Here is a 15,447-nt window from a genome sequence, read left to right on the forward strand (position 1 = left end):
TAATAGTCCAACAGCTGAATCATTACTAAGCTTAATAATGTACAGCTGGGTCTGTAACAGGGGCTGCTGCTGGAGCAGTTGTATTTTCATTTGGACTTCAGTTCAAAACCATCAGAAAATTTGAGTTAATTGTGTCTGAACACATGATGCTCAGGAGCTGCAGCAAGAGTTGCGTGAGGCTGTCCAACAGAGGGAGTGTGGAGTGCACTGGGCTATGACAATGGGATTGCTGGGCCCAGACCAGAATCCCCTATGGCTCTCCCAGTTCAGCGTCTCTAGGGCTGAGGCTCCTGAAGTTCCCATAGAATCACACAATTCAGAAAAGACCTCCAAGACCATTCAGTCCACCAGTATTTCCCCATTAAACCATATCCCTCACTACAACATTTATCTCTAACACCTTCAGGAACAGTGACTCAATCACAACACTGGGCAGCCTGTTCCAGCACCTTACCACCCTTTTGAAGAAGAAATTGTTCCTAATAGCCAACCTGAACCACCCCTGGCAAAACTTGAGACCATTCTCTCTCATCCTATTGCTAGCTACATGGGAGAAGAGGCTGACCCTCACCTTACCACAACCTCTTTTCAGGTCAGTGTAGAGAGAGATAAAGTCTCCCCTGAGCCTCATCTTCTCCAGACTAAACAATTCCAGTTCCCTCATCTGCTTCTCAGAAGACTTGTGCTCCCAATTCCTCATCAGCTTTGTTGTCCTTCACTGGACATGCTCCAGGATCATGTCTTATTCAACATATTTTCTAGCTGCAACACAGTCATTATTAAGGGGCACTTAGAATGGGTGCAATTAGTAATTATGTTTTGGCGCTCCAGTGGTACCACAAGAGGTTTAGAAAAAGAATGAGATTAAGGACTGTGCGCTATGTGTCAGTCCAGAATATAGTGCCTCTAAGAAGTGTTGACATTAATTGGTCTGCAAGAATCCACTTGGGGACAGGTTTTTATACTTTTTAGGGTAACACACAAAACCTATCTAAACCTTTTTTTTTTTTTTAACTTAGAATACTTTGCTACCTTTTTGTTTGAGTGATGGGCAATTAATTCTACAGTGTACTCTGACTTCTGTCAGGAAAAATCCATGTAGCTTTCTTTGGATCTGAAATACTACAATTGCAAGGCTCTAATGAGATCCCTTAGTTACAGCACAATCAAGCACTGATTGTCTTTTTTTAACAGCCACTGCATGTTTACCTAAGCCAAACTGAAGCAGTAGACTCTGGAGCATCTGTAAATACTGTGTGCTTTAGGTTCAGTCTCCAGCTGTCAGCATGGCTACACTAGAGAGCTTTGGAAGAGTGTGTGCAAGACTGCTATCATCCCAGGCTTGAGTTTAGCAGCAAATATAGATCAGGTATGTCTGAGGCAATACTTGCAGGACTGTAAAAAGACCACAAAGTCTGTCTTAAAGGCAGGCTTACACCACCAGCTTGTGTAGACATTGTAATAACACATTTGGTATGTATTACAGAGCCAGTTCTATACATGATAAACCACCTCACTCAGTACCTTGTTTTCGTTGAAATTAGCAATGACAACTCCAACAAAAAGAGTCAGTCCAATCATGCAGCCAAGGAATACAAACACATGAATGTAGATTCCATGGATCTGCACAGAAGGAAAACATGATTCATTGTTAAAATAAATCAAAGTATGTGATGTAGAATTCAAAAACTCTGCTGTGTTTCCTTACCGGCCCAACGCGATGAATAATAACATCTCTGACTTCCACCCATCCTTTCAATGAAAGAACTTCGAATAGTGCCAGCATTGCATTCCCCACATTATCAAAATTAAAATTCCGAGGATTCGCCCTGAAATGAGTATACAAATATGTGTAAACTCTGGCAATGAGCCCATTCTATTTGCTATCCTTATTCTTTATCATCTAACATTTAAATATCTTGCAAAGTTGGTATGAAAGAGAGTCTCTGAAATATATAAAAGTGGTCTCAATAAGTATTAAAACAAGAGCAACTGCAATAAATATGACAACCTTATTTTTCTTGATCCCTATTTATATATGTTTCATTTGTTTTTCATTATCTGATTCACAGCAATTAAAAGTAGTTAGATCTATAACACGTTGCCGCATCTCAGTGTTTTTGTTAATGAAGCAAAATACAACAGTTATGAAAAAATGCATCTGATGTCATCGGCCACATTCTCATAAACTTATCTGGAAGTGATCAATCTCAAAGCTGTATAAATGAATCAGACTTCTAAGTCAGTGAGATCACTTGGAAAATATTATTCATTATTTTCTTATTATCATAGTGTAAAGCAAAACTTAATGAGAGGAAATGACATCTTAGCTTTCCCACACCACATGCTCTGATCTTTTCTATCATTTGACTTTCAGGAGGATGCTTTCAGCTGAACATTAAAAGTACTCTCTTTGAGCTAGGTTAGAACATTGCTGTCTCTGCAGTCTGAGACCTAACTAATTTTCAACAACTTAGTTGGACACCAGAAGAATTGTTGAGTTGTGGGTCCTTCCGAAAATCCAAACAGTCAATGAAAAATGGAGCTCTCAGATGCTGCTCCATACTTGCTTTTATTTATCTTATTGTCATTTCCTGTGGCCCTTGTGTGTTGTTAATCTGAAAATCTGGCCAGATACAGCCTACAGGTGGCATAAATGTCCTTGAGGTAAAATATTTTTCTACAATAACAAAACATTCCCCAAAGCTTACAGTTATGCTGATGAAGACAATTTTTGCTTATTTCTGTATCAAGCTAAAGTGGAATGAATTTGCTTACTTGAGGAAGAATTTGTCTGAAGCATACAGAAACAGACTTCTGCAGATGTCAGAGTTTCACTGACTGAATCACAGCATATTATTTCACTAGTGTAGAATGGTTCTGAATCTGCCACTACTGGTATTTTCTTTGCCCATACATACAGTCAATTAAAATAATTGTTACTGTTTAGCTGATTTTGCAAAATGCCAACCAACTTACAAACAATTAAAGATATATATATATATATTTCCTCTTCAGGTGTCAGGAAATACTAAAATAGTTTATCAGAATCTTAATTATAAATATCTTATTAGCTCTTAATTATGACTGCACTACTCTGCTAGACAGACCACAAGCATTTCCTACAAGGGACAGAAGAGGTAATTTGTAGGTAGTGTAGTTGAAGGCTGCAGAAGAGGTTTTGGGTGTGACTTGTTCACTGGTTTTAGTAGCTATTTATAGGCATGTTGATTTCCACTTCTTTTTCTTCAGAAATATTCCTATCCATTCATAGTGTCTGGTTAAGAAATAGCTCCCAGTATGTCTTAAATGCATCACTAAATACAGTGAAGTGACAATCTTGGTCCAAGCCAGTAAATATATGTCTAAATCCTAGTTTCACTAACCAGGGCAATATTTTTCCTTTCTGCTTTATTAATAGAGGCTAACACTGTTAAACTTCCATATGCCTGACTGATGACTAAACATACCAGAATTCTTACCTTGACTTAGTATTTCTTACTTACACTAAGACCCCTCCATCAGCAGTATAATGTCATGAGACTGGAGACATATTCTACATGGATAGCTGAGTATTTGAAGAAGGATAGGTCAAAGTATAGCAACTCACCAGACTCGTGGCACCCAAAATCCAGGCTTTTTCTCTCCAGGTCTTAGCTTTAAATTGAGATTTTTGGAAACACTTACATTTATTCTGAAGATGCCATGACAATCTTCCTATAGTAAAAGAAACCACATCTTGAGATTAAATAATGGTCTGGGCAAGAGGTTAGAATGCCAGTATAAATAGTGCACTTTCCACAACAGAAAATTAATGTAAATGGAAATGATGGGATGCTTACAGGTCTGGAGTTAATAGTCATGGTTCTTTACCCAAAGTAAAATGCAGGTTAGGAATATTTACAAAAAAAAAACACCTTCCTTCTTCCAGAATTGAGTGTGCTCATAATGTTTCAAAACTATTTAGCCTTCCACCTCTTTCCTAAAGGCCATTGCATTCTTTAAGTGATTATGATATTTTTCCTTAGGAATGCAAAGGTGTAATATTCCATGGTTAATTCCCTGTGATGTGGAGTGTTCAAGTGAATTTCACAGCTTCAGACAGTCCTCTATATCTGGAATTACTTTCCTTTTTGACAAGAAAAAACAGTATTACCCTTATTCACTCATTCCTCTAATACCCTTCCCTGTCTTATCCTGACTCTGAAAATGAAAGTGCCCAAGATCTCCATCTACCATATGAAAGTTTTGATTGCTCCCACTTGCTTTCCCCAGCAGGAAGAAATGGCATAGTTCTTACCCTAGAGATGATGTGAGGATCATTGCATTTCGCCAGTTTTCCAGCAAATAGCTGTACCCCAAAGCTTGCAAAAACAAGCATTAATGTCAGCAAAAGAATAGAAACCTGTGAAGATGAAATTAGACTTGATAAAAGGGATCAGACCCTTCTGCGCAATGCAGAGAGGATCATTTCACTGCACAAACCTTCAGATAAGGCTTTCGTGATGTTACTTTAGGTTCTTATCCAGTAACCAACATTATTGATATAATATCTAAGAATTGTAGATAAGTATCAAAGCTTTCTTGAACTCAGTACAGTCTAGCTAAATTCTGCACACATATGAATTTCCATTTGCTTTATGGAGAAATCTTCAACTTCTTAAAATATGTGCATCTTTTGCTTTGCTGAATCAGGCTTTACTAATTAATCTGAGTAAGTCCTTGTTAGATAGTCAGTTCCAGGATAGTTACAATAAAGATATGCTTGAGCAAATAGTGATGCAAATATCTTTAACGGGATACATAATCTATGAAATGTTAACTAGTTTTAAACTTTTTGTCTTTTCTCTACTACTAACTGAATGCAAATATGTGAGAGCTTATCTTTTTATAATAACCTGATCTAACACAGAACTCCATTCCAGAATGGCATCCTGGCTTGTATCAGGAATGGTGAGGTGAGCAGGACTAGGGAAGTCATCCTGCCCCTGTACTTGGCATTGGTGAGGCCTCACCTCAAGTACTGTGTTCATCTTTGGGCACCTCAGTACAGAAAGAACATTGAGATGCTGGAGCAGATCCAAAGAAGGGCAACAAGGCTTGTGAAGGGCCTTGTTAGGGAAAAGGAGGCTGAGGGGAGACCTTATTGCTCTCTTCCAATATCTGAAAGGTATTTACAGCGAGAGTGGGGTTGGTCTCTTCTCACTGGTGACAGGACGAGGGGAAATGGCCTTAAGTTGCACTAGGCAGGATAAGTTTAGGTTGGATATCAGGAAACACTTCTTTACAGAAAGGGTTGTTAGGCACTAGAAGAGGCTCCTCATGGAGATGGTTGAGTCACCATCCCTGGATGCGTTTAAAAACTGTCTGGATGTGGTGCTCAGGGACATGATTTAGCAGAGATTTGTCAGAGGTAGTGTGGTATGGTTAGGTCGTGGTTGGACTCAATGATCTTTTCCAACCTGAGTGATTCTATGATTCTATCTGGCTTTTAGACTGACGCATACCAGTTAGGGAACGCTGGGTCCCAAGACAATGGATTTTGTTCTGAACAAGCAATCACGGGCTCTCTTATTATTATTAATATTACTATATCTGCATATTGATTATTATTCACATTAACATAAAAATAATAGCAATAATAATAACAGCAATTACATAACCATGAGATCCAGCAGCTGTATTGTCTCTGTTCGACTATAAAATATTTGGAGATAAAGACTTTTGTCTCAGAAACCATTTTGACTGTTTTTTCTTGAAGATCTGACATACTCTAATTTTCACCTTCTTTCCTCAACCAGAACAGTGCATAAAGGGCAGATTTTCATTCAGTAGTCTTTTTGTGGAACTGTGGCCAAATATAGACTGAAAAAAATAGTACATCTGAAAAAAATAGTAAACATTCTTTTGAAAAAAAGAATGATTACAGCAGTGTTATTTCGTATAAATGAAAATGAGTTATTTATATTCCTGATTTTTAAATTGTTCTGTGGTCATCTGCAGCTACTGTGAGAAGTAAACACCCAACAATGGAGAAAATTAGCATAAACAATATAGAAAAATGGTTTCTTATTACTCCTACATTTGACTTTTAACAACAAGAAAAATAACCCTTACATACCAAAAAGATTTCCTTAAAGCCACTAAACAGCTCTCGTACAACTTTCCTCATCTGAGGAACCAATTTGAATATTCGAAGAGGTCGGAGGCAGCGGAGCACCATTAAGAGCTGAGCTCCGGATTTGGCAGGGACATTCTGAGGCATCCAGCACAGGAATATCAAACTTACCTTGAAGAGATAGAGTAAAAAAGACAAAGAACTATGATTACAGTGCTTAACCTGATGTAAAAAGAGCACAGGAGGTCAATAAACGCTTCTCTGACATAAAAGTAAAGGGAAGATTAAGGAAGAAAAGACTAATTTAGAAAGAGGACTTGGATCTCCTATACCCTTGCTGATTGCCTAACTAATGGGCATAACTTTAGCCTCTGTCTTCCACTTTGATTCAAAATCTATTTTATTCTATTTGGCAGATGAAATAGTTCCCAAAGGGGAAATCTAATTGGCTGATTCTGAGTAGTTACATGAAATCTTCTTGGACCAGGCAGCATAATCTCTTTCTCTTCTTCTTGTTTCAGAGACTCTTCTGAAACTGAGACATCCTCATCCAGAACAGGTATTAACAGTATCCTCATCAATTAGTTACTTTCACTGCATTATTACAAGTATACGTAGTATTGTTGTTATGCAGTTTTATCACACAAATACTATACATTTCAAAGTGTTTTTCGTTAGTGTACCTATGTCTTGTAACCCAAACAATCTTTGACAGATAGCGATTTATTAGGAAGTCTGTTAATTACTTCTGATTTTTGAGAAATATTTATAAAGCTAGTGTTATCTACAGGGGGACAGAGATGAGAATGCTACAATTGAATAAGCGTGCAAAAAATACAGGATCAACCTGATGCCACAAATATGATTTAAAACAGTTTCATTTGTTAAAAACAGCAGTAGTTGCTTTAAAAGACAACAAGACTCGCCAGTACAATAACCAAGGTGGACCACTTAAATTTTCCTTCAGACAAGCAGAGGGATGCAGGGGGATTTCAGGAGACTAGTGCACTCACTGATTATGCATACTACAGTGGGAGCTTTGCAGAAGTAGGCACATTTGTATTTATGGTAACAACGGAGTCTTCGATACAAATTGATCGTGACAAATTTTATGCAGCACATCTGTCTGGTGGGTTAATCTCTGAAAGATTTAATCTCAACCCATCAAAGCAATTTTACTTAGTAATTTCTTCAGTTATAAAATATTTCATACTGTATTATACCGCACATTGGTTTTGACACATTTGCTGGTATTTATTGTCTTAAATGAAGATGAAATGGAACCCCTTCTCTTACAAATGAGAGGAACACAAGAAATTTCCAGGGAACAATGAAAACAGTAGAAATATTTTTTTTCCTTAGAACCACTTTTGATGCAAATGCAACATGAAAAGGTACTGCTTTGCTTGCTTTCTGCTACAGTAAAACCAGCAACCAGGATGTATCCTTCTGTCAAATGGCAGAGGCTTTTAAACACTTTTCATAAAGCAGAAGAACTGTCAAGAGGAGTGGAAGCAATGAATCACAAAGAAACAGACAAAAGAATGATTCTCCTGCATAAAATGCTAAAGGAAGGTCAGAGATCCTTGGGTTACTTTAGAATAAAATCTGATCAACAAATGAACACTTAGAAGGGTCCGTATAATCTAAAACCTACATTAACTTACCAGGGTCTTATCACATCTGTTTATTTTTTAGATTTCTAAACAAATATTTGTCCACATAACTGACAATACTGCAGTTTTGTTTGTACAGAAAGTATACTGCTGCACTTGCATCAGGTTGCTGAGACAAACTTTACTACCCTCCTAAACATTTATCTACCCAAAGATACAAAAATTAAGAATGCTACAGAAAACTCCCATAAATAAAGAACTTACAAGATATATAAATATGTCCATGACTCCTCCGAAATCCCTAATGACAGCTGTTGGTGTAAAAAACAGGCCATCTGCCATAATCTTCAGATTAAGCTCAATGCTCATGAATATTACAAAAACATATTCAGCAATCTGAAAATCAAAGCAGAGAACATTTAGCAACAGGGAGTGGAGAATCACAGGGTGGCTGTGCTTCATTAAAGGTAATGTGATGCAGTATCAGTACCTGGAGTGTTGGAGCATGCATAACTCTTCTAAAAGGGGATTCAAACATCATGGAAATGCAGGAGCATATAGTAACAATGATCATGACCCAGTCCAGGTAAGTAACCAAACCCAGTAAGTCACTGTGAACAATACATAAGGATTAGCATTACAGAAAGACTGAGTGTTATGTCATTTATATTGTGCCTAAACCACAGTTAAGCACTTATTTATGAAAAATAAATTCAACTGAGAAATGTCAAAGAATTAATTGTTAAAGAAATAAGTAGCAGAACTAGTGAAATTACAAGCAAGTAAGGAAGAAGAAAAGCCTGACTTGAAAACAAAATCCTCTTTCTATTCATTCTCCCATACAAACACCTGTAAAGAAAAAACTTTCCTGGGAAAAAAAGATATGCACATGCACGCACACATACGCATGTGCTCACATACTTATATTGCAGGCTTATGAGACCAAGCGAAGTTACTTTTATAGTGCTTACTAAAGCTGATGGTATTTGGTATTTTTCACAGCTCCAGTAACAGGATCTGTTTTAGAACTATAAAAAAAAAAAAAAAAAAAAAAAAAGAAGAAAAGATATAGTCATTTACATTGTATTTTTGTTAGCATTATCATTACACCATCCATCACCTCAACACAATTCATGTCCAAAGTCAAGTATGTATATTATTTTGGTTTAATTTAAAATGTCTGTGTTGTAACATCAATACAGCTGTACATTTTCATGGCCTACCTATAATTCCCCTAACAATTCTTTGGATGGTTACTTTTTTGGCTCTTGCTTTTGTAAAACATCATTTTATGCCTTGGTTACAGGTGACTTGCTACTGAATTTTATGTTGCAAAATTCTTTCTCAAGTGTTCTTTCATTTTACCTCAGAAATTGTTATCACTATTCTCATCTGACATAAAGTTCTTTTCACATGCCTTATTTCTTTCTTTACTTGCTCAGGCATTTTCTGGTGAATATTTTATACTCTCCACATCTGATTTTTCCTGTGAAATTGTCTTTCCTTCTTTACAATACCCAAACAGCAATTAGGCAGTGAGACAGGCATACATGCTCTGGATGTAATAAGCATGTATCCAGGTGATGCAATGTAATCTTTCTCCAGCAATTATTTGGGCATTTTATACAAAGCAGAATGGCTTCATCAGGAGAATCCTATCCACTCATCCCAGTAGTTAAGGGCACTTTTTACATATCTTTCAAGTCCTTGTAGCAAATCATGCAGAGAAAGGATCTGCACTGAGGAATCCTATATCCCAAGTGAGGGCTCTAGTCATTGGGATGTGAAATTGCCATCACTTCCTCACTGAGCTTAAAGTGAAAAAAAGGACTGACCTGACTTCAGGCATTACTGCAAGAAGAGATTTCATGGGTATGAACTGCAAAAAAGCAAGATGCATACAAGGAGAACAAGTTGCATCTTCCACAGCCCAGGATCAGCCACTTATACCCTTCAGAATTTAGAATATACCTGTTTTGGTTTCTTCCCACTGAACACACAGATTTTTATGCCTTTTTAAGCTCATACCTTCTTCCCATATCACATACAGCAGCATTCCTTGGCCTTTTTACTGGAAAAAATGATGTACCCTACCTATTTCAAAAGATCTCAATAAATATCTTGCTTGGCAAGCTGGGTGCAAATAAATATAAAGTAGGTATGCTTTAAATGAATGAAAAATGACTGCTTAACAAAACCAGTAAAAACCAGTAAAACTCTTGTAATGCCAAACATAAGTTAAACCACTACTGACATAAATAACTTGTTACCTTTTTGAAGTCACAGTGCTAGACGGCACTGACACACATTTCAGAATTGGATGGGAATATATGTTTAAGTGTTTTATTTTACTTTAATTTGAAACTGCTTCATGAGCCAGTGGAATACAATTAAGTTAGCAATTACAGAGTAAACTTATTCATGGATATGTTTTTATGTAAGTGGCAGAACACTTTTATAATAAGAGTGTTGTAAAACTGATGATCTAATCTTCCTGTTCTACCTAAAAGTAATTTGTTGAAGGACACAGAGAGAAATTGATAGCCAAGCCTGCACTGAAAACCAGGCTTTCCATGTTCTAAGCTTGTGGCCTTGAGTCATCCTCTGTCTGAGACTGTTTGCTGGCAAGATGACATGTATTAAGCCTCAAAATAAGGGTGCCAGCCATAAATAGAGGTTTAAAAGAAGAGTTCTATGATGGTCTTATATCATGCTATCCCTTCTGAGAACACAAAAACAAACACCTGTCAGAATCAACAGCTGATATGAAATAAACTTACGCATTAAAGCGAGCTCTTACAACCACTCGGCAGAAATTCCTGAATCTGTGCTCACGACCAACTATGAAAAGTGGTTTGTCAAAATATGGGTGATTCTCTCTCAGCTCCTCCTCTTGGACTTTCCTTTTAAAAGATAGAATGTAAATTATTGAATGATACGAATTATACCTGCCAAAAATATCTCTCATTCTTTTTCATCATACTCTTTCCTTCATATAGAGAATATTTAATATAGAAAAGTATGCATTCATACTTTTCATTTTTAAATACCTTTTCATTTCAGCTTGTTCTTTTTTTTCTTGGATCATCTTTATCTCACTGTCTTCTCTCTGTGCATTTCTGTATCTGACAGTGTTAGAGTGCTAGAAGGAAAACAATCTCTTTTAAATTAGGTCTGTGCATTTTTTAATGTTTCAGATGAAAGCAAGATATGGTATTTTACATGGAAATATTCAAATGAAAATCCTTTCTTTCCACATGCATTGCATGTTAACTCAGTCAAGCATATTGTACAGTCTTTTATATCTACAATAGGGTTGTTGTTATTGTCAACAAGGTTAATTTCAAGTTTAATGTCATGTGTGAACTACTATCTAATGCTGTTGTTAAAATTAAAAGCAAAGGCACCATAAGCTCATTTGTTATGTCCAAACTAGAATGCATGCCATGAAATCTACAAAGGAGAAGGAGTCAGAAAGAAAAGGTTTTAGGCATACTTTCAGTTTCTAAATTCTACTATATGTACTGCTGGGCAAAACAGAGAAGTAAGCGAGTTGTGCACAACATACGAGTAGTGACTGTACAGACACATGAAGAGGGGAGGCTGAGGGAAGATGAATGGCTGAACTAATCCAGTGGAAAGTACAATACATATTGCTGTTCAGAGTTCAATGAGACTTTGGACCACTTCTGAAAAGGTAATGTCAGGTGTTACCCTTACTATCAGACAGTATGCTTGAAGATACAATTTCTTTCTACCACCATGCAAAGTAATTCAGTAATTACTTCGTCATATAGTTGTTTTCAAACATGAAGTGCATTGAGAAAATGGCTACCATAGTTGAAAATGGAGGGACTAAAATCTCCCCTTGGCATAGTATTACAGATTTGCAGAAATGAAGATGCACTTGACTGCATGAAACTATACCACAACAAAATCTGTGACTGTACCATTCTCCCTTTTAGTTTTTGTGCTTTTGTCTGGCATTTTTCATGTTTGAAAAAATATTGTTAAACTTGCACAGGGAATTCTGAAATGTTGTTTCACCAACCTGAGTTATTTTTGTAATTCTAGAGTAAGGTCTTTTGAGGTGTCCTGAGTAGAAAGTTTTGTGTTCCTAATGGAGCATCTACAGCTTCAGGATATCAATCTCAGAAAGGGCTTCAAAACCAGTGATATAGCCATGCCAGTCATTTTGAGGATAATTCTAATGCAATTATAGTATTTGATTTATGATTTCAAGATTGCAAAAGACAAATTGCAAGCAAGACCATAAACAGACATTAGCTTTACACAGGCATTTATTATTTAGTACATATTCCAATTTTTTCATTCCCAAATTGAAACCATCTTTTCTATGTGGACTTACATCTTGAGTCAATGTTTCAAGAGATTTTCCTCTACTGATTCGCTGGCTGTTGGAACCATGTCTTAGCGATCTGAAATAATCATAATCAATTTAACGATACATCTCAAGATGAAATTTTGACCTTTACAGAGTGGCCATTATAAAGCACTGCTCTCCAGCCATACATTATCTCAGATTCTTATCATTTTTTTCTCACTTACATCAGAAGCTTATATGTTCTTCAATTGTTTTCAATCCAGTCTAACATAAGTCAATTTCTTTCCTTCTGATCTTTAAATTGATAGCTTTGTAGTCAGCAAAGGAAATGGCATTTGAAATAAAAAGGCTTTTTTTCCCTTTAAACACTACAATGAATTTCATTATGGTTATAGTGAAGAATGAAGAACTCAGCTCTTTGTAGAAGTAAGTCATTTCAGTTTTTACACATACCTGGTATTGCTCAAATTTAACTCTGTTCATCGCCTTCATTTTAAGAACATTTTAAACCATTCTTTCTGTCCACTTACCTGCGTTCTTGTCGTATATGATGCTGGACACTAAGTATTGATCTTTCCTTTGCAGGCTGCCCCTCAAAGGATCCACTCAGCATGCGTTGTCTAGTGCAAGCCCTACAAAGGAATATGTTAATAAAGGCATATAACATTCAGTATAAATGATAATTTTGTAGATCCATTCAGACGAGTCAGCCTGGCTACCTGGTAGCTAAGTAGAAGATCTGACGGATTAAAAAATAAAGCAGCAAAATACATTCCATGAAAAGATATTATTTCCAAAAATAATGATCCCCACTCTGCAACATAACCACTCATTTGATAAACCTTGTCCATGTCTTGTCATCTTTGAGAGTTTTTTTCAGTTTGCCATAGAATTTATGTTCCTTCCAGACTTCATTCATTGAGTGTTAAGAGTCATCAGTAACATCAGCTTCTCAGCAATAGGAAAGGCAAAGTACAAGTTCAGCTTTCCTTTTAGGGTGCCTCCCTTTCAGTGATGTACTTGGCACGTTTTTACATGCTTAAGAGTTACAGCATATCTTTGAGTGGGACCAAATATTCATTGAAATGAAATGTACTTTGCCAATAGCCTACAATAGGAAAAGTCTACTTTCCAGGAAGGCTTTTGAGTATTTTGTTGTGTGACTTATTTTCCTTCCCCACTCAGTCACTGAATTTTGGCTGACACATATTGTACACCATGTAGTCAGAAATCAGCACTTCATTCAGAGATCTGGTTTAGCTACAGCTAAACCACATGTTTCTTTGTTGGCTACGAGATATGCATAAGGAAAAGAAAGATTTTCATTAAAAGACAGCAGAAAGAATGCTGATGGATGAGGGATAAAATTACGACCTTGGAAAAATATTTTCACTTCTCAGAGACAGTGGGATTTTACATTAGTATGACTTAGAGTTCATTTTGTGCAATGCAAGTGATTATTTCAAGAAACACATGACCCAGCTGGTGATATTTTAGACTTTTTAATGAACTGAATCTCTTTACTATTATTATTATTATTAGGAAACCAACCAAACAAAAAACCTGCAAGATACTAGAGTGACCGCTATTCACTAGTCTAAGACTGGATAAATGCTCCTCTTGACAGCTTGGCATGATCAAACTTGTTGGCAAAAGGCTTCCCATCTTATTCATACACTATGACTTTGTCTTTCATTCTTTTCTCCTGTTTTTACTTCTTTTGAATTTAAACACATAAATGAAGGGTGTATGGAGCTAAAGTGAGATCTGGAACAAAAATGAGGAGCTTAGAATACCTGTCAATATAATCATCTTCAATCCTATTGTCACACTATAAAAATACATTGTGCTCACTCACTGTAGAGTTTTGTATTCTTACTGTCATTTGTGCCTTACTGTTTCTGCATCTGCTGGTTAACATAATTGTTTCCTTTGAATTACAGAAGAACTGACAGAATCAGTTGATAAGAAGGAATGTCATGGAGTCAACCTTCATTATTACCTCTCTCAAAGCAGCATTGTACCTACACTGTGATAAGCAGATGTTTGGCTGACTTACTTTTCAATATCTGTGGTGCCAAAAGCTTCATAGCTCTCTAAATTGTAACAATGCTACTTATCACAGTGATCTATAACGCAGTGGACCTATCGCTTGGCACAAAACCATAAATCAGAGTAACTTCTTACCAATGGATACATGCACCTCAATATTTCTTTGTGTTTACAGGATGCAGATGAAATCCTGTGATGTTCTGTGCTTGTGGAGATTTTAGATGGTAGTGATTAAGTCTGCATTTTGCTCCCGATGACAACAATCATCATCTGAGCTTGACTAATTTATTTGTTCTGAGAAATGCATCGTATCAAAGCCTGACAGTAAGGAAGAAAGAAGCCATAATATGAGAGTAACTGAGCACTGGCACAGGCTGCCCAGAGGCTATGGGGTCTCCTCCCTGGAACTCTCCAGAAGCCACCTGGCCATGGCCTGGGCACCCTGCTCTGGGTGGTGCTGCTGGAGCAGGGGCTGCGACACAGGGACAGAGGGCCCTGCCCACCTCAGCCAGCTTGGGGTTCTGTGAAACATGCTTTAACAGACACCAGAATGAATATTACTTGTTCCTATTTCTCAGAAAGAAATTAAAGAATGCCTCTTTGTGAATAACTTACATGCAGCCCTATAAAGTAATAGAAGATATATGATCCTGCATTTTGCTTATATGACAAGTTCCTCGAAAGTCCATCACCGACGACTCAGGAAATAGAAGGAAAAGCACAATAAATGCAATTAAATTGTCACATTAAATTGGTTACTTTATTTATTTTTAGCTAATAAAGTTTCTTCTTCTGCATCTGAATTTTTTATTTAGAGAAAAATTGATACAAAGATTTGGCAGAAGCCAGAAGGAAGAAATGGAAATCAGTGGGACTGAAATTGGAGTGACTGATTTCTGATTATGTCCTAGTACCTGTGAGAACATTGTGAAACTGAAGCAATTGTTCATTTGGATTCTCCTCCCATTCTGCTTCAGACTACTCCAGAAAAGGAAAAAGTTCAGGGCTGATAGATGAATACAGCAAAAAACAAAACAAACAAACAAAAGAAAACAACACACAGAAAACCCCACATGCATACTTACATAAATAATTAAGTATAAATAAAAAGAAGGATTTATTTGTGTAGTTGAAGTGTTCTAATTTTACTTAACAAGGAATATGTAGGTCTTGCACTTATAATTCTCAGCAATATTTTGCCAAAGAGAATTCACTTGAATTAGTAATTGTGTTTCAGTAACATTTTTAAAGACAGGTAAAGTTGCACATTAACTTCCAACAGTTCTCACTGTGCACTACTCTTACTGAGTATTAAG

General features: G+C 36.7%; 1 protein-coding gene across 2 annotated transcripts in view; it reads right to left on the bottom strand.

The window, feature by feature from the left end:
- Positions 1 to 15,447, bottom strand: part of NALCN (sodium leak channel, non-selective) — a 197,517-nt gene that overhangs the window by 19,242 nt on the left and 162,828 nt on the right. For both annotated transcript variants that reach the window (XM_065740802.1, XM_065740801.1), the window contains 12 exons: positions 12,610 to 12,711; positions 12,104 to 12,173; positions 10,785 to 10,876; positions 10,515 to 10,637; positions 8,706 to 8,762; positions 8,225 to 8,345; positions 7,999 to 8,130; positions 6,122 to 6,289; positions 4,301 to 4,405; positions 3,611 to 3,717; positions 1,709 to 1,829; positions 1,525 to 1,623 (listed from right to left, as the gene is read on the bottom strand). In XM_065740802.1, the coding sequence (XP_065596874.1) occupies positions 1,525 to 1,623; positions 1,709 to 1,829; positions 3,611 to 3,717; positions 4,301 to 4,405; positions 6,122 to 6,289; positions 7,999 to 8,130; positions 8,225 to 8,345; positions 8,706 to 8,762; positions 10,515 to 10,637; positions 10,785 to 10,876; positions 12,104 to 12,173; positions 12,610 to 12,711 (1,297 nt within the window). The remainder of the gene's footprint in view (positions 1 to 1,524; positions 1,624 to 1,708; positions 1,830 to 3,610; positions 3,718 to 4,300; positions 4,406 to 6,121; positions 6,290 to 7,998; positions 8,131 to 8,224; positions 8,346 to 8,705; positions 8,763 to 10,514; positions 10,638 to 10,784; positions 10,877 to 12,103; positions 12,174 to 12,609; positions 12,712 to 15,447) is intronic.

Source organism: Cyrtonyx montezumae, unplaced genomic scaffold (assembly GCF_038088225.1).
Source record: "Cyrtonyx montezumae isolate F1298 unplaced genomic scaffold, pur_monq_1.0 scaffold_3, whole genome shotgun sequence".
Taxonomy (NCBI): domain Eukaryota; kingdom Metazoa; phylum Chordata; class Aves; order Galliformes; family Odontophoridae; genus Cyrtonyx; species Cyrtonyx montezumae.